The sequence below is a fragment of the Trachemys scripta genome, chromosome 24, assembly GCF_013100865.1.
Source record: "Trachemys scripta elegans isolate TJP31775 chromosome 24, CAS_Tse_1.0, whole genome shotgun sequence".
NCBI classification, from domain to species: Eukaryota; Metazoa; Chordata; order Testudines; family Emydidae; genus Trachemys; species Trachemys scripta.
The window spans coordinates 8,948,543-8,968,366 of NC_048321.1; the positions used below are offsets into that span (position 1 = coordinate 8,948,543).

The window sequence follows — 19,824 nt, forward strand, 5'->3', positions numbered from 1 at the left end:
GGTGTCCACCGTCCCGCTCCAGGGTGCCTCCCCGCCGTCGAGTAACCAACCTGCACCAGGGCGCGCGCCGGGCTCACACCATCCCCAAGCCGCACCCCTCGCTTCTCAGGACGGGGGCCTGAGACAGCAGGCCGGGGTCCCCGGCGTTGAGGACGGCCATGGACCAGCGCCCCAGAGGGACTCAGCGCCGGCTGTCAAAGGGAAGAGACGTGCTGCGTCTGGGGAGCGTTTGAAGCTAATCCTTCTGCCTCGAGGGCCAGCCTCGTCCCCTCCCCTCGCCGCCTCCCGCGCACCTGCTGGTGGCTCAGGCCCAGCCTGGGCTTGCCCAAGATCTGATCTCCGAGAGCGTTCGTTCCGGGGTTTAAAAGGAGAGACGTTTCCTGCCATGCCACCAGAAGCAACTGCAGCCTCGGCTCCATTAGAGACGCCGGTAAGTGTCAGGGTCCGACGGAGGCACCGGGACCACGCGCCGGAGTTTGCATTCTTCGTTAAGCAGAGCCCGCACGGACGATGAGCAGGGGAACAACACACGAGGGGACCCAGATCAAACTTCCAAGACAATCCAGTCCCCTGCCCCATTTGACCTGCTTGGACATCACAGAGGAGGCCTGGTGGGCTCTGTAGAGAACAGACATGGCTTTGTTAGACACCCAAAACATATGGGCTCCGTACAACCTGTATCCCGAGATACACTCGCACACACAGGCACACACCCATTCCCCCTTGACACACACACATATACTCGGACTAGCGCTGGCTGGGAGTTTTTTGTGAACAAGCCGATTCATCTCTAAACTGAAACTGTTCGGGAAACAGGGTCAATTTTCGGGCTGGGCCAGGAGCCTCGCTCATGAAATAATCCACCAGCAGAGGGCAGCACCCCCACGCAAGAGGAAGACGGGCAGATTGGGAACCCAATTTCCATATTTATTTGGTGCCCATCCCCGTAGTATCTGGGCACCTCCCCAACTTTTAACCTCCTCGCACCCCTGTGAAATAGGGACCGTTGCTCCTGTTTTTAACATCGCACCGCAGCAGCTAAGTGACGTCCCCAAGCTCTCACAGCGAGTCTGTGGCGGAGCTGCGCCGGGAATCAAGCGCTCCTGGCCCCCTCACCAATGCGCCATCCTTCCTGTGCTCCACGGGATGGGGAGAGACGGGCACTGTGGCCCATTACAACCATTTATAGCACGCCCTACAGCCTGCTAACCACTTGTAAAGAACGAGGGGCCGGGGCTCACGTACGGCGATGCTGCGCGGAGGACAAGCTGGTGTCCTCCGCATGGCGCGGCCTCCGGTACTTTCGGATTTAGGACAACACCGCTGGTGCCGGAGCTGCGCCGGTGAGCCCGGCAAAGCCGGCACAAATTAAATTCTGCTACTAACCTTCCATTGTCCTAGGACTGCAGAGGGGTTAATTGCTCGCTTTTAAGTGGTCTCCTACAACACGCGTCACCCAACAATTGCTCCCTCCTTGAGTTTAGCGTGGAGCCCCGGGTTACTTGCCCCAGCCCTGAGAAAGAGCTCTGTGATGCTCGGAAGCTGGTCCCTTCCCCCACCAGAAGTTGGTCCAATAAAAGGTGTCACCTCACCCGCTGCATGTCTCTCGTATCCTGCAACCAACATGGCCCCTACGCCACTGCAAACCTCTGGGCTCTAGGTGCTCTGTCACCTCCAGGGTTTGCAGGGAGCTGAGACGCTTGGGATCGGGTCTGAGGTGCTCTGCTCGGCCTTAGCCCTCATAAACCTGGGGCTTTGTGTGCTCAAATGGATTGCAGGCCTCCTTCGTCACCCGGGATTGCCAGGTACTTTATTGCTGCCAACTCAAACAAACCAGGCAATCACCGCGTGTTAAATCACTGGCAAGGGCAGAAGAAACTGCCCTGAAGCTGGTTGCTATCGTCCTGTTAAGGTGTCCGGCGGAGAGACAGGTGCGGGGGACAGGAGGGCTCAGCTGTCCGGGGACACTCTCGGCACCAGGCTCTCAGGGGGGTTGGGATCCCAAAACTCTCAAGATGGCATCCGGTGGTGAGACGAAAGGCCAGGCCTCAGCTGTCACCAGCGCAAAACCGGCTCCCTTGTTTACAGCCTCGGCAGAGATCAAGGACTGGCTGGAGGGAGGATGGGCCAGGGGTTAGGACACTAGCCTGCAACTCAGGTCCAAGGCCCAGTTCTGCCACAGACTCCCTGTGGGAGAGTCGCTAGGTGGCGTGGTGCCTCAGTTTCCCATCTGGACAATGGGGAGAGCAGCACTGCCCTGCCTCCCAGGGAGCTGTGATACATCAAAGACAGTGAGGCATTCAGCTGGTGCAGTGAGGGGAGCCATCCCAATACCCAAAATAGCTAGGCCAGGAGGTCCCCCCAGGAAAGGCCTCCCCGGCCTAGTTTTTAGGCCCCACCCAAACCCAGCCCTACCCCCTGAGCAGCGCAACTTCCTCCTGCCCCTGGGGTCACTGCATGCCCCTGCCGGCCACTGCCTCTGCTATGCTGTGGGGGCTGAAGAGTGGGAGGGGATCCGGTTCTTTTCCCAGCCGGCACTCGTAGTCTGGTCCTGTTGGGTTGCCGGGCTCTAGGCACGGCCCGTTGGCGGAAGATAGGGGCTGCAAGGGGCGCTCGCCCCTCAGCACCCTTAAATCCAGGATTTCCCAGGGAAAAAAGCGAGCTAGGGCATTCCCAGGCTTTGATCAGCTGCCCGGAGCACAATCACCTGGACGTTGGAGATACACTTAAAGGGACAGCGCCTGATTAGAAATCACGGGTCAGACCTGGGGGGGTCCTAACCTGGCAGAAATCAGCAGGAGTTTGCCGTTGACAAGCATGGTGTGTCTCGGGGGGCAGAGACACTGCACTGGTCAGTTTCCATACAGTCAGTTTCTCCTCTCCACTTCTAGCACTTTTTTAAACCAGAGATTATAAAGCATTTGACAGATGGGGAAACTGAGGCACAGAAAGAGGCCCCTCCCCACCCCAGGCCTTCTAGGGTCAGAGCCAGGAGTGGGCCACAACCGCCCAGCGAGGCAGCAGTGTCTAGTGGATGGAGCAGGGCACGCCGACTCACCAGGCACGGGCTTGCTGGGTGACCTTGAGCAAGTCAAGACCCTTCTCTGTACCGGTTCCCTGGCTGCAGGGAAGGAGCGCTGCTTGCAAAGTGCTCAGGTCATCGTTCAGTCTCCTGCCCTAACACAACAGCCGCGCAATGGTTACATTGCAACCCCCCCAGGCTGAGGGAAGTTTGATTTGTTTCCATTGGAATTTAAATTCAGGGCAACATCGGTACTGACATTAGAATTTTGTTTCTACAAAAAACCTGAATGTGGGACCCAAACGCCAGCTGTCCTGACACTGGCCCTTTAAAATACTCCCCCCCCCCCCCACACACACACACACACGCCGGGCCTGATTCTGATCTCCCTACCTCCAGGGTAACTAGATTAGTCACCTGGTGCAGTGACTTAGACCAGCACAAAGGGGGTGCTAGCCATGGCAGGGCCAATGGAGAATCAGACCCCACTGGCTCATTCACTCCTGAGTCACCCCAGGGCCGGTGCTCCAGCCGGGCTTGCTGCATGCACCAGCGGTGGCTTCGAAAGTCTCACCTTAACAGTGGCTGTAGATAAACAGCTGAACAGAGAGTCCAGCAGTGTGGGTGGGGGGGGAAGAGATACCTTTGTTCCACCTGCCCCAGGAACGAAGGAGGAGTCTTGCCCTGCCCCTCAGGAGGGCCGGCCTTCAGTCGCGAGAGTGTCACATACACACCCAAGGCAGCTCTCCTGCCTTGCACAGTTCAGTCCACACCCCCTGTGCAGCTGGACTCAGGAGCGCAGGAGAGAGGAGATCGGCCAGCCTGTGTCGATTACGAGGGGTGGATTGGGGTGATTCAGGCGCTCAAGGGGCGACCCGGGCCTGAAGGATTCCCCCTCCCGGCTGTGCGAGCCGCTGCTGGCTTATTGAGTGGGGCCGTCCCTGTTCCCGTGCCGCGGACCCAGCGGCGTGTGCACTCAGGGTGAGCAGAGCTGCGTGGAAGAGCACTGACGGGGAATGGGCTGGCTTCGGGCGAGGATGGCTGTGCCGGCCACGTGGTGAGCAGGGGGGCCGCTCTCCTCCGCCACGTGCCAGGTGCTGTACGTCCTCAGTGCCACAACCCCTACATCCCAGCTGGGAGGAGAGTGTGTTGAATATGCAGGCAGTGGGGATCGGGCGGTTGAACAGCTCGGCACGGCCCGACTTTGGGAACAAATCTCTGCTGGACTCTTGGGAGCTGAGCGGGGATGATGCGGCCTCCGTCCCGGCGGACGGGATCTTCGGCCTGCGGATCCTCATCTCCAGCGTCTACTTGGTGGTGTGCGCCATGGGGCTGCTGGGCAATTCCATGGTCATGTACTTGGTCCGGGCCCGGAAGGGCAGGCCGGCCTCCGCCATAGACGTCTTCGTCTTCGGCCTGGCGCTGGCCGACTTCCACTTCGCCCTGACCCTGCCCTTCTGGGCGGTGGAGACGGCCCTGGACTTCACTTGGCCCTTCAGCAATGCCATGTGCAAGCTGGTCCTCACCTTGACCGTCCTGAGCGTCTACGCCAACGTCTTCCTGCTTACCACCATGAGCGTCACCCGCTACTGTTCCGTGGCCTCTGCCGTCAGGCCCGGCCTCAAGCTAACCGCCAACCTGGCCAAGTGGATCACCGTGGCTCTTTGGGCCGTGGCCTTGGGAGCCACCGTACCCACCGCCATCTTTGCCACGGTGACAGATGTGGTCGGGGTAGAGTTGTGCCTGCTCAAGTTCCCCACCAACCGGTGGCTGGGGGTGTATCACCTCCAGAAGGTGTTGGTGGCCTTCGTGCTGCCCCTGGCCATCATCTTGGCCTCCTACCTTCTGCTCCTCAGCTTCCTCCAACAGCACCGGGTCAACGCCAACAACCCCAGGCGGCAGAGCCAGATCGCCACGTCCGTCTGGCTAGTGGTCACCTCCTTCTTCGTCTGCTGGTTCCCCAACCACGTGGTGACCTTCTGGGGAGCCCTGGTGAAGTTCGGGGCTGTCCCCTGGGACAAGACCTTCTACTTCCTCCACACCTACATCTTCCCCCTCACCACTTGCCTGGCCCACAGCAACAGCTGCCTCAACCCTGTCGTCTACTGCCTGATGCGGAGGGAGTTCCGCAGGGCTTTGAAAGATGCTTTCTTGAGCTTCCTGGCCCAGGCTTCCTCCTACCTGCCTTCCTCCACCGGCCAGGCAAGGGACGAGGGCACCGCCCAGGTGGCACTGCCCTTGCACCGGAGGGGCAGCCCCAGCGGCCTACAGGTGGCAGAGAAGGAATACGCCCTGCTGTCCACCACCGTCACCGTTGTGCCTGAGCTGAGAGCCGAGGAGGCCAGCCCACAGGACGAGGTAGGGACGGCCCTGGGGCGGGCGTCAACGAGGAGATGCCGAAGTGACCGCTGGTGAATCACGGCCTCTAAGACACAGGGATGGCTTTGGGCTAACAGCAGAGGAGCTCGTGCTAGCAGGGCATAGGGCTGCCGTTAGCACTGGTCGTGCTACGGGGCGTGATCTTTTGCACCCAACCTAACTGGAGGTCTTTTGTGATGCAGGCTGGCGAGAGCGATTCCACTGTATTCCTGTTAGAAATGCCGGGAGCTGACGCTGGAGCTGGAGTTTCAGCCAGGGCTCCTTCCTCTAGCCCTAACACCCCAAGACTTGGGGGGGAACAAAGAGGGACTTTGTGGCTCTTATTTCCACAGCGCATCCCACAAAAGCCCCAGAGCCAAGCGAACCTCTTCCCTGCTGACGACCGGTCTGATGAGCCGGATGGCGCCTGCATTCGAGTTTCGTGGCTCCCTCCTGGACGTTTCCATTGGCTTCACTTGCCACCGTCAGCCGCTGAGAGGGCAGACGTCGCAGGAGACCCCGTCCTGTCTTGGTCTTGCCACCGTCCAGGGACTGAAACCCACAGAGGACTCCAGATCTTAATGAGGTATTCAGCCCATGCCTGCAGATCCCGGGACCTTCCCCGCTTCCACCCCACAAGGGGGCTTGGGACTCGAAGACCTACATGCGTGCACCTCTTGACCTCTCTAAGGAGGCCTCCGCACCTCCTGCCGGTTCTGCGGAGCAATGGCCAAACCCCGATGCAAGAGCTTTTTACAGAGCAATGCCTCCCACAGGCCCGGCGTGGCACCCTCGCCGAAGAGGGCCAGGTGGGTTTCCTCGTCAGAGTCCCGCTGGCAGCCCTGGGGCGGGAGGGACATCTACGCTGAGCAGCACGTCCCCCGTTCGGGGCAATTCCCCCAGCCTAAGCAGTGCAGGGGGCGTGAGGAATTGAACTATGATCTCCCAGCAGGGCAGTGTCCCCGACCCACCCACCCACCAAGCACATGGGGCCAAAGCAATCGTCAACTGCACTGTAACCCCGAGGCCAATGGGGTTGGTTACCCCGGGTCAGTCTGGCTTAGTAAACAGTGGCATAACTTTCCCTGGGCAGAGGGGTGAGTGTGTGTGTGTGGTCCCTCCAGACAAACTCACCTCTGAATCCATTTCTGGGGTTCCTACGTGACACGCTCAGCCCATGGGGTCCTTGCCCACGCACATTAAACCCCAGATGTCCTTGTTCTTATAGCCCATCTCTGTTCTGCCGGGCGCCTCCCAGCCTCGAACCCTGGCCAGACAGAAGGTGGCTCTGTTTTCAAGGCTGGATTCAGCAAGATCAGCTTGGGGGCGGGGGGAAGCCAACTCTCTGGCTTCCAGATTTATGGGGCTCGAGTGAGGTATTATCGACTCCAGCCTGTGTCAAAGTCTAAATCAAGGCGGCGCTGACGCGGCTGCCAGCACCTGATTTAGCTCCAGGACAGAGGTTAATGAGGCACTACACCGCGGCTGAAAACATAACCCCTCGTAATGCTTCCAGCTGTGTGGAAGCACAAGTGTTAGCCAGGCCGAGGCCTCCCCCGAACCTCTGGAGCAGCTGGATTCCTTAGCAAGGGAACGTTCCACAGCGCTATCCAGCACATGAAGGGTTAAAAGGGTTAAATCCTTCCTAAGGGCTTGATTGCGATTGGTGCTGAGCTCCATCAGCTCCTATTGAAGTCGAGTAGGAACGTCGGGGGTGGGGAGAGAACAAACCCGTTCGTCACGCAGGGTTTGTGCCCATTGAATGAGTTTGGCAGGATCTTCCAAGTGAATGGGGTTAAATCCGTCAAACTCCGAGTGTGGACATAATAAAGGTGCAGTGTGGCCTAGGAGATAGAGCACTGGGACTCACAAGACATGAGTTCTAGTCCCTTCTCTACCACTGACCTGCTGGGTGACCCAGGGCAAGTCAAGGCCCTGCTCTGTACCTCAGTTTCCCCATCAGGAAAATGGGATGATCCCAACCTCCTTCGGAAAGCGCTTTGAGATCTGCTGATGAAAAGCCGTAGGAATTATTATAATGGTAGAGTCCTTTCCCTTGTGGTCACAGGGACCCCGCCTCCAGGAAAAGAGATGTTTTACCCCTCTAGTATGGCTACAGTTAAGCACATTTATACCAATAAAACTGAGAGTGTCATACTGCTTTAACTATACCAGTGTAATTAAAGCTTGTGTGTAGAGAAGCTCTTCGGGAGAAAATATGATTCACTTGTCCCTCTAGCTATAATTCACTCCCAGCCATCTGATTTATGAATTGCTCTGCAATACTGCAATTAACGTAGGCCGTATGTGTGTGTGGGGTGGGGTGGGGTGGGGGAGATCGTGATAAAGGACCATCAAAAAGGGACAAATCAAAAAGGTAATCAGCTCCCAGCCCTTGAGCAAACACAAAATCCCAGCCCGTCAGGGGACGAGCAGGGCCCATTTCCTGTTCACAGAAATGAAATTTTGATTGGAGTCAACCCAGGGCCACTGTTTTGCTGGGGAAGGAGCAAAGCACCAGCCTGGCCGGAGGAGTTTAATTGCACCAGTGTCACAACTAAGGGGATGGAACCTTTTGCAGGGCTTGGCCCTCGCAGTCAGAGGTGGATTTTCCCAAAGAGCCCCTTAAGGTACCAAAATAAGTGGCTCCATTGTCAAGGGAGCTCAGAACATTAAAGTCTGGCCTTAAATAACCTAATGGGAAGCTGAGCCCTTGTGAAAAATCTGCCCCTGATTTAGGGGCATCAAGAGGAGATGAGCACTAGGGGAAATCATAGAATCAGAGACGATTAGGGTTGGAAGAGGGATAGTTCAGTGGTTTGAGCATTGGCCTCCTAAACCTAGGGTTAGGAGTTCAATCCTTGAAGGGGCCATTTAGGGATCTAGGGCAAAAATCTGCCAGGGACAGTACTTGGTCCTGTGGTGAAGGCAGGGGACTGACTGGACTCAATGACCTTTCAAGGTCCCTTCCAGTTCTGAGATAGGTATAGCTCCATATTTAAAAAAAATTAAGAAGTGACCTCAGGAGGAGGTCATCTAGTCCAACCCCCTGCTCCAAGCAGGACCAACCCACACTAAATCGTCCCAGCCAGGGCTTTGTCAAGCCGGGCCTTAAAAACCTCTACGGGTGGAGATTCCACCACCTCCCTAGGGAACCCATTCCAGTGCTTCACCATCCCCCTAGTGAAATAGTGTTTCCTAATATCCAACCTAGACCTCCCCCACTGCAACTTGAGACCCTTGTTCTGTCATCTGCCACCACTGAGAACAGCCGAGCTCTATCTTCTCTGTAACCCCCCTTCAGGTAGTTGAAGGCTGCTATCAAATCCCCCCTCCCTCTTCTCCAGATTAAATAACCCCTGTTCCCTCAGCCTCTCCTCATAAGCCACATGCCCCAGCCCCCTAATCATTTTCATTGCCCTCCGCTGGACTCTCTCAAATTTGTCCACATTCTTTCTGTGGTGGGGGGCCCAAAACATACTCCATTACCCCATTTGTGGGCGCTGGGAAATCATCTTTAAAATCTGGCTTGACATGGGCATAAGGGGAAGCAATGCTTAAGTTAAAAACTGTATTTACAGGAAGACATTTCTTTACTGGGGAAGTGTGGCCAACCCCCAGTGTTCAAAACTCAGGAGGTTGGGTTTTGTTTTTGGTTTTTTTAAGCCAATCACAAGATTTTGGTTGATCATTCACCAACTTCTCTTCTATTTAACCCATCTATGGTATCGTTCAGAAATCTTGAGCCCAGCAGGCTGATTGCAGATTTTCCATCAAAACTGATGTTTGAGGGGAAAATCAGGTTTTCAGCTAAATGGAATTTTTCACAAAAAACACCTGCTCTGTGCAGACAGTTTGCTGTTTCATCCAAAAACGGAACGCCCCCAAAGTGAAACATTTTGGTTTGGAAATGCCGCCATGTGCTTCATAGAAATTATAGTTTTAGGGCCTCATGCTCTCTTTCTCCTCTATTGGCTAAGCTCCCTGATCAGACTACATCTCCCACAATGCACCATGGCCACATGACTGCCATGATGCATCAAGACGGGAGACTGTAGTGCATCATGGGAGATGGAGTATGACCAGTGAGTCCAGCCCACAAAGGAGAATGGAAGCATAAAGCACCCAAACTACAACTCCCATGATTCACTGTGACAGCATTTCAGAATCACAATGCCTTGGTTTTGAGAAAAGAAACCATGAAAATTGTCATAAAAACGCTCCCAAGTTTACTGATATTTTGAAATGTTTCAAACCCAAAAGGGCTGGAAAAGGCAAGGCAAGGCCACAAACATTTTGTCAACATTTATTTCGACTTGTTGATGATTGAAAAACGTCCACCAGCTCCAGTTCAGAAGCAACCTCGTGTGACGCGTGCAACTAACCGACGTGGCGTGCGTTGCACTTTGGATAGTGTGAGACCCAAAGAGCTAGCCAAATACCGGTTGATCAGCGAACACATTTGATAATTTTTCAGCCTGTTTGCAGACCAGTTGCAAAAAGGAAGGGAAGTAAATAAATTATTCACTATGATTTAGCTGACAACACCCGTGATAGAGGGGATGAGGCTCATTTATCCTAAAGGCCTCATTCTGGTAGTGTCAAGAGACTTTAAAGTGGGTACCATCCTGCTATTTCAAGGTTTCTTTACACTGCCAGGGGTTTTGTAAAGTGGCCTTGGCTTAACTGAGAATCTAGGGGGTATTCAGTGTTCCTTCTGGAGGGGATAAGCCCTGAGATGTTTCTCAGCTGTTGTGTTTTCTTGCTGCTCTAAATGTAGAACACAGGAAAACAGCTCTGCTCATGGGTCGATTTTATGTTTCATGTTTTTATCATTACCCCTGCTAGGGAACGGTTAGAAGAGGGGAAAAAAACCTGGGCTGCTTAGCAGTTAATCGCTTCTGGCTACTTAATCAAGGTATAATTAGGACGGCACAAATCACGCAAAGAACCTCACCTGTTTCTGTTACAGAAGCGCCAGTGTAGATTGGAAAGGGCTAGACACGCTACAGAACAGGAGTACTTGTGGCACCTTAGAGACTAACAAGTACTCCTCTTCTTTTTGCGGATACAGAGTAACACGGCTACTACTCCGAAAGCTACAGAACATGAATCAACCTCAGATTCTCTCCTGGGTCCTTGTCCGCCCTCCATGATCACAATACCTAAGCACTTTACAATCTGTAACACAGGTGTCCTCACAATGTCCCTGTGCGGCAGGGGAATGGAGACCCTGAGAGACTCATTGACTTCAATGAGAGTTAGAGACCCAATACCTTGAAGGGTCTGGGCCAAGATCACAAAGGAAATGTGTGGCAGAGCAGGGATTTGAACCCAGGTCTCTAAGGTCTCAAGTGAAAGTCCTAACCACAGCCTCTCTTACCTGGTGGTTCTGATACCTGCTGGCTGTTAGGCAGATACATCCCCAGGAGGCAGGTTATCCCTGCACTGCAGGGTTTCTTGCCTCTTCTTCTGGAGCAGCTGGTACTGGAGGGCAATGGGAAGACTGGTCTAAAGGATCCACTCCTGAGCTCTCCCTGGGCAATGCCGTGCTAAAAATAGTGAAGAATAATACGGTTGGCTCGTAAAAGCTCTGAGGTCTGCCAACCTTCCGAGGGAATGCAGAGCCGGGGGCATCCGAAGAAACCCAGGAAGAGACTCGGGATGCTTGGCTGTCCTTGAGTTTATCACTCTGTCCGTGGGCCGACACCGTGGAGTTCCAGGTGTGCAGGTCTCCAGCATATTCAGGGATCTGACAGAGGCAGGTTCAAAGCCCCTTCTCTGGTGTTCAGGGGGCTTTGCATGGACAATCCAGTCTGATTTATCTCGAACGCATCCCCTCTCCAAAGTCAAAGGCTGCAGCTTCACTATAGAGGTGAGTTAATTGCTCCGGAGTTAGTTTAGCAGGAGAGAGAGAAGCCTCGCTGCAAAATAACACTCAGGACCCTGTAGTGCCCGGTGTCCACCCTGGTGCTGAACTCACTGGTGTGGGGCACATGCCATGGCTCGAAGGGCCCGAGCTGGTCTATTAATTCTTGCACAGTGGAGAACTTGTCTGTCCTCTCTGGGCACATGGGAAACTCGGCCCACACAACTCACACAAACCCACCTTCCTCCCCAAACACATAACAGTTGCTGAATCCCCTGCCAACCAAAAAGCTACCGCTCTCACCCTAATCCTCTCTCTGCAACAGCCTGGCTGGCTGCCATCGCCATAGCATATCGTCACCAGGGGAAGATTATGGCTTCAGGGGCCGGGGGAGTGGGGAGAAATTAGCAGCAGGTGCAGCCAGGATCTGGCCTTTCTTGCACACGGGCCTAAGCAATAAAAAAAAGTGGCGTGAAAAACCGGTCCAAAGCAAAGAGCGGTTTGGAAAGTCTTCCTGCATTGGGGAGAGCGATTTCAGTTCCAAAAGAAAGGACAGGGGAGGAAATCAGCCTGGGAAAAGCCCTGTCGGTTTGACTTCATTCCTGCAGGCAGTCTGGCCTCTGAGCGGCAGTGCCCCATTCTCTCCTGCCCTGCGCCACATGCAATGACGCACACCAGGGCCAAGTGGGTGTGGAACGCTGCCAGATCACAGCTGTCTTATTAGTCACTGGTTTTAGCACGGCACTGCCCAGGGAGCGCCCAGGAGTGGATCCTCAATACACTAGGTGCCGTACAAACCCAGAGGAGCCCTGTACACCCACTTTGCACAGCTGTCCATGACTGCACAAGGCACACGGTGATGTGGGGGGGATTAGAAAGACAGCTGCGTTTATGAAGGGAGCCAATTCAAACTGCACAAGCCAAGCTGTGTTCCTTTCTCCACGGGGTTAGGGGAACCCTCTCCCTTTTCTGCTGAGTAGCACCCACTCAGGGCATTATTTCCACGCTCACCTGCTCCAGGCACCTGGCAATGTTGAGAGCTGATTAATCCTTTCATGGGTGCCGGCTGCTGTCCATTAACTCAAGTACCTTGCTGCTTTCTCCTCTGCGGGGCACCAGCTTTCGCAGGCCACTTGTCTAAGTACCTAACTATGGATTTAGGGGCCTGCCTGCAAGCACCCGAGTTGGAAAACATTTATCACGGGACAAGAAGTGCCGGTTTTCAGGGGCCATCATCAGATTCTCTCTCTATTGACTATGGCCACCCATTGCCGAGTACCTCCCATGTCAAAACTGGGAGTGAAGGCCCTGGGGAGGGGCTTCATGGAGCCTCTGGCTTTTCTCCTTTTGGGGAATAAAAAACCTGCTTTTGGGGTGGGTGTTGTGGGTTGTTTTTAATGCGATTAATTTACTTTTTTTTCAGATTGATTCTTTTGGAGGGAGGTGATTGGCTGGCTGGGGAGAGGTCCGGTTGGTTGCATTTCAGGGGAGGGGGGGATGAACGTGGTGAAATAAATTCCATCAAAGCCCCTCCTTTCACCTCCGCCAAGCCCCTAAGACTCACCTGTGTAACCCACACCCAACGCGCGTGGTGCTCTGTCCCCCTCAGCCACGACTGGGGGCCAGCCCCCCACCTTGCATGGGTTACCCCCAGTGGCTTGAGAGGAGCGGCACTATGTCAGGCACACAGCTAATCTCCAGGTGGTACCCGGGGTTCTCTTAACCCAAAGGTCTCGGTAACTTTTACTCTGTGCGAGGTGGTATTAGGAAATAAATCAAGGGAGACACGGCCGTCCGACCGATAGATGGCTGGCACAAACAGAACAACACAAGAGTGCTTTTACTTAAAGCTAAACTTTACTTAGTCTTAAGCACTTACACACTCATAGACTTTAAGGTCAGAAGGGACCATTATGATCATCTAGTCTGACCTCCCACATGATGCAGGCCACAAAAGCTGACCCACCCACTCCTGGAATAATTCTCTCCCTTGAATCAGCTGTTGAAGTCCCCAAATCATGATTTAAAGACTTCAAGTCGCAGAGAATCCTCCAGCAAGCGACCCCTGCCCCATGCTGTGGAGGAAGGCGAAAAACCTCCAGGGCCTTTGCCAATCTGCCCTGGAGGAAAATTCCTTCCCGACCCCAAATATGGTGATAAGCTGAACCCCGAGCATGTGGGCAAGATTCTCCAGCCAGACCCTCCGGAAAAAGTTCTCTGTAGTAACTTTTAATATCCCATCATTGACCATTGTTACTAATTACCAGCGATGGCACGTTATTGACCTATTGACTAAAATCACGTTATCCCATCAAACCATCCCCTCCATAAACTTATCAAGCTTAATCTTAAAGCCAGAGAGGTCTTTTGCCCCCACTGTTTCCCTCAGAAGGCTGTTCCAAAACTTCACCCCTCTGATGGTAGGAAACCTTCGTCTAATTTCAAGCCTAAACTTCCCCACGGCCAGTTTATATCCATTCGTTCTCGTGTCCACATTAGTACTGAGCTGAAATAATTCCTCTCCCTCCCTGGTATTTATCCCTCTGATATATTTAAAGAGAGCAATCATATCCCCCCTCAGCCTCCTTTTGGTTAAGGTAAACAAACCGAGCTCCTCGAGTCTCCTTTCATACGACAGGTTTTCCATTCCTCGGATCATCCTAGTGGCCCTTCTCTGTACCCGTTCCAGTTTGAATTCATCCTTTTTCAACACGGGAGATCAGAACTGCACACAGTACTCCAAATGAGGTCTCACCAGCACCTTATACAACGGAACCAGCACCTCCCTATCCCTACTAGAAATACCTCGCCTAATGCATCCCAAGACCGCATTACCTTTTTTCACGGCCACGTCACATTGCCGACTCATAGTCATCCACGTCTGCAACAGTTAGCGAAACACCCCCAACTCTCGATAATTACCAAAGCTGAGCGTGGCTTTCGAGTGGCACCGTGACAGGCTTCAGCTGGCCGGGCTTCCATCTGCCGGTGGGGACCCAAAGATGCGTCCAGAGGGAGCGTCCCTGAAGAGCCCCTCCTGCGAAGTCCGATTACCTCAAACTTTTCCCCCTTATTTATACATTAGTAATACAATGACGTATCCCTTAAAGAAAACTTGCTAAGCAAACAGCGTTAAAAGGTCAGACACCTTATGATTGCCAATTAACCAGAGAGATTTTTTGTTTCCGAGCGTCCATGCCTTTGGGCCCTGACAAACATTCCCGGGGGCACATATAAAAACAGACTTCTTGTTTTTCTACAATACATGCATCAGCAGCCCTCTTAGCAGGAAGGGTGCGGGGTCAAGCCGTTCTGTCCGTGGCACCCGAAACCCCCGCCCCTCCTGTCTGGTTACACTGAGGCCGCTGCATGACCAATTTACAACCAGCTGACATCGCTATTTTTGTTAGCAATAAGCAAGAATGGTTCTGTGTGGCCTGTTAACGGGAGTGGTTCAGTATGACCTGTTAACTTGACTACTGTTAGCAATACACGATAGTGGTTTAGGCACTTTACTGGTTTGCCCAAATCTCCCCGAACACAGGAAGAGATGCCTTGACCTCCTTCCCCCCCTCCTCGCCACCTGTTGCCACTTGCCAGCCTTGGTTGTTAGCTCCTGGGGCGTTGTCTCTTACCATGTGTCTGTACAGTCCCTCACACAACAGCGGCCCTGCTCTCAGGTGGGACCCTGGAGGCGCTACTAGAACAGAAATAATCCTTGAATAAAAATGATCTGTGGTTGTAATATTGTAAAAAGGGAAGATTCTTGCCGGACTCCCTCCCCACTATGCAGAGAATGTGACCGGTCTGTGTGCGCCAGCTCATGGGATTTCCACCGTGTACTGCAACCAAACAGCCCCTCGGGCTGCAGCTGTGAATGAGGATGGCGGGTGCCAGGTTTACCCAGCAGGTTTGCCCAGCAGGGCTTAAAACGAGGATGCTTTTTTTAAAAAAAAAGACGCATCTCCAAAGAGATATTCCGCTTCCCGCTTAAAAGATAGAACCAGCCAGCCAGGGATCAGACCCCCTTCCCTCCCTGCCCTGGCAAACGGACGCTCGAATGGAGGATGCATCGAAGAGATTCGAGTGCAGATGAAACATGGACGTAGTTGCCAGGCGTGGGGGAGGGCAGGATTTTCAGTCCTGGGGGACGGAGACGGGCAGTGCTCAGCTCCGGGGCTGGGGAGGATCAGAGAGTCTTTTGCTCTTCACACAACAATAATGATACAAAGGAACCAAATGGGAACAGCTGAGTTCCAAATACACATTTACTAACTGTACACGACCACGCTGGCTTTGCTGCCTGCATCTAGCTGCGCCCCTAGAAGGCACATACGGGATCGAAAGAGATCTTACTCTATTGTTATGCACCAGAGTAACCAACCACAGAGCCTTTGCAGCCATCGTTGGGGGCAGACTGGGGAAGGGGGGGGGAAACTGGGGGAGATGGTAATTCCTATTTCTCTCTCATCGTCGTTAAAAAAGGGAATTATGTTAGTGCCAGTGGGAGGGGCCAGAGAGACAGACAGCAGCCACATATTCTTATATTTAAATTAATGGAGATATCCCATCTCCTAGAACCGGAAGGGACCTTAAAAGGTCATTGAGTCCAGCCCCCTGCCTTCACTAGCAGGACCAAGTACTGATTTTGCCCCAGATCCCTAAGTGGCCCCCTCAAGGATTGAATTCACAACCCTGGGTTTAGCAGGCCAATGCTCAAACCACTGAGCTATCCCTCCCCCCTCTTCACTTCCTGTCCTGAACCCTTGCACAGTGCTTCACCCCAGAGGTGGCTGCATTGCATTGCTGGGTGCAGTGATTCCTTTACACATTACGCATTAAGATGGACGGTGCTAGATCTAGAGTCATTTTGAAGGCAAATCAAACTGAACAGTGTGGTGAAGCACGTAGGGCACCAGACCCAGGCTTCATTCCTCTCTCTGCACCTGACCTGCTTGAGTGACCTTGGGCAAGTCACAGCCTCTCTGTGTGCCTCAGTTTCCCCTCCAACCCTGTGTCTATTTGGGCTGCTGGGCTCTTTGGGGCAGGAACTGTCGCTCACTCTGTGTCTATGGCGCAAGGGGGCCCCAAGCTTGGTTGGGGCATCTAGGCAAAACTGGAATACAAATAATGTATTTTAAGTGAGTAACACGCCCGCACACACACTAAACTCCCCCGCCAGTCCCTCAAAATCCTGCTGGGCCAGGCTGCAGGCGTTATGGGGAGCTGTCTGCGGTGCTGGGCGTGCCCTGAGTCCAAGCATGAGCTGTCCAGTGCTGACGAGTCGCACTCAACCTCTGTGGAGCTGTGGGTTTTATACAACATGAGGTCAAGGTGAGGGCCTGACCCTGGGACAAACCCACAGTCCTCAGCTCTCACTGACCACGCAGCACCCAGCTTTCCCTGTCCAAATCCATCATTCCAGTAGCCTGCGAGACCCCCACCAACACAGGCGCCGGCTTCTCATTTCCCCCGGAGATGCTCAATCCCCCGTTCAGCCCCAGTCCCCTAGACCATTCTCTTCACATCCGGGGAACTGGAGGCAGCCCTTCAAGGAGGAAAGACAACCTTGGCCTGGGCCTGGAGATGTGGTTCAATTCCCAGCTCAGCCAACAACTTCTTCGGGGGACCCTGGATTCCTGGCTCCCAGGCCGACGCTCAGACCTCCCCAGCTCCGTACATGGCCAACAGCAGCGATAGCTTCTCCTCCCCACCTCCATGCTGCTGCTCGGCCAGTGGGGCTCAACTCTGCCCTGGAAGGGGAGAGCTCACATGCCACGCCATGCCCCATGTGGTCACTGGCCTCCCCGCTGAGGCCGCCAGCCATCCTGGTGTCCCGCAGAGACGCCGAGCTGCTGGCGTGCTGCCAGATGAAATAAAAGTGTCAGGTGTTGGGGTCTCAAGGGCTTTGTTTAAGATGAAATTCTTCCCTAGTCACGGGACTCCAGGAGCTGGAGCTTCAAGCTTAGCACCAACGTCATGAGAGTCGGCAACACTGAAAATCAACAGTGAAACCCTGGAGCGTAATTCCCTGGGGCTTTAACCAGCCAGAAAGGGAAGAGCCACGTCTTTCCCCCTAGCCTGCATCCACCCAGCTGCCCCTTCCTTTCATACTCCAGCCCGTGCAGCCGTGGAACCCATTAACCCTTTCCAGACTGCAGCGCTTTTCCTTTGCCACAGCCTCGCTTTCCCTGGAGGAGTTGGCAAGGCTTCGGAGGACCTGGCTAATCATAAAGCCAACTCTTAAACCTGCAGCTCTCCGAATCAATCGAGAGGCTGGAAAGAGCCTCGGGCAATAGCCCCCCTCTAACAAGCAGGGGTTTCGAGCCCAGCTGGCTTGCTCACATCCATCCGTAGTGCTCAGCGCTGGTGCGGCCCTGGGCTGGATTCGAACCTGTGCCCAGGAGGCTCGGTCCGGCAGGGTGTTTATCGAAGGGCCATCGATAGGCAGCGCAATCTAGTACCATCTGCACCCTTTGCTCCTGTAATCAGCTGTTCCGCATTGACAAGTGCCTTCAATCAACACAGCTGTGAGATAAGAGGAGCCTGTCTGTGGGGTTGATTATTGTTCCACTGGAGAGCGCTCCAGGGTTTCATGGCAAAGCCTCGGCTGTGTCTTAATTAAAGTCGCTGGCTGGGGAAACGGGAGGCAGGTGCGTCATCCCAGGGGCTGCCTGAGTGTCTGTGGTGATGCAGAAGGGGCCAGGTTGCCGCCCACTCTCTGGGGGTCAGAGTCTCAGAGGTTCCCCTTGCGGGGGGCTTGCTAGGTGGGTAAGACAGATAATGTGCAAAATCTTGGGCAGGCAACGCTGCTGGGGGAGCAAAGGGGTGGACGAACTGGAGATGCTCCAGAACAGCTGGCGCGTGGGGGAGAGCCTAGGGGCTGGGAGAACTGGAGATAGGAAAATGTATTTCTCTCTGTCCCACGCCGGGAGCCCAGACAGATGCGTAGTCGGGAGCAGAGGATGTAGGACAGGAGCGCTGGGGTTGAACGTGTGGGCGTGGGGAACGTATGGCCCTTCTAGGGCCATCCGTTCTCTCGGATCACCAGGGCTGGAGGAGCCGCTCTCCGTGCAAGCCATGACTGGTTGGGGTGGACACTGGCCCGCCGAAGGGTCTCGCTTCCGGCTCAACGTCGCTTTGCAGGGCCCAGGAGGGACGGGAACAAACCGGGGGAAGTCACACCCAGGCCTCACGCTACCTAGCCCCTCTGCTGCTACAGCTGCCATGGGACAGAGGCCTGGGGAGAGGAAGTGGTTGCCACAGGCAGGTGTCCTGTGTCCCAGTCCAGTACTCGGTCCACTAGGCCATGCAGCCCAGCGCCTGCCCTCTAGCCTGGGATTCTGCCTCTCTGCAGCTATCAGAGCTCATTAAACTCAATGGGGGAAAAATAGCCAAGAGGCTGGGGCATCCCCCTCCAGCCCAGACATCAGCCAGACCCAGGGCGAGAGCTCCAGGACCCCGGGCCCGAGCAGATCTGGCTGCTCCTACCCCTTTGTCATAACAGTTTAGATGGAGGATGACGGACCAGGGAATTATCGGTCGCGCGCCGCTTCCAGGCTTAGCCCTTCGGAGGGTAACACACAGCCAGCACGCCTGGGGGTTAGAAGACAGGCCTGGATGTGGAGAGATGCTGCTCCCATCCTCGGGGGTCTGTCTCTGGAGGGCACGACTCAGGGGGGCATCCCGCGGCAGGGGCGTCGAGAGATCGGCTTTCCCTTCAGGGCTGCCGCTTGCAGGATGAACCCTGGCAAGACTGTGCCCTGAGCCGTTAGCATTTACAAAGCGCTATAAATCAGGTTATAAATCAACGCGCTTGCTAAATGGGCCAAAAAAACCAACAGCCAGGGCCTTATCTCGCTCCCGCCTGGCCAAACACAACTGGCTGTACATCACGGCCTGTAATGAGCGTCATTTGGACTGTGCGTGTTTTTCTAATTGTTCTGCTTTTGCTCGGCGGCACAAGGATTTTTAATTTCCTCTTTCTATTTAACTATCACAGATCTGGAGCTGTAAACACTCATCCTCCGCATTACATACTTTGTTTATCCCGGTGTTGTCCCCCTACAAACAACCTCTAACGAGGACCAGCGAGCCCAGAATAGGTTATCTAGAGAGGTGGTGGAATCCCCGTCCCTGGAGGTGGGACGAACACCTGTCAGGCATGATCTAGGTTTACTTGGTCCTGCCTCAGTGCATGGGGCAGGACGAGATGATCTCTCGAGGTCTCTTCCAGCCCTGCATTTCTAGGAGTATGTCTACACTACGGGATTAATCCGAATTTATATAATTCGAATTTGGGAAACAGATTGTATAAAGTCGAATGTATGCGGCCACACTAAGCACATTAATTCGGCGGCGTGCGTCCAAGTACCGGGGCTAGCGTCGATTTCTGGAGCGTTGCACTGTGGGTAGCTATCCCATAGCTATCCCATAGTTCCCGCAGTCTCCCGCGCCCATTGGAATTCTGGGTTGAGATCCCAGTGCCTGATGGGACAAAAAACATTGTCGCAGGTGGTTCTGGGTACAGCCTCACCCCTCCCTCCCTCCCTGCATGAAAGCAACGGACGGCAGA

At 54.4% G+C, this 19,824-nt stretch overlaps 1 protein-coding gene across 1 annotated transcript; it reads left to right on the forward strand.

Moving 5' to 3' along the window:
- Positions 1-4,177: 4,177 nt before the first annotated feature.
- RXFP4 (relaxin family peptide/INSL5 receptor 4) lies at positions 4,178-5,437 on the forward strand. Its single transcript, XM_034756956.1, has one exon. It carries the CDS (start codon positions 4,178-4,180, stop codon positions 5,435-5,437), a length of 1,260 nt encoding a protein of 419 aa, XP_034612847.1.
- The last annotated feature ends 14,387 nt before the right edge of the window (positions 5,438-19,824 follow it).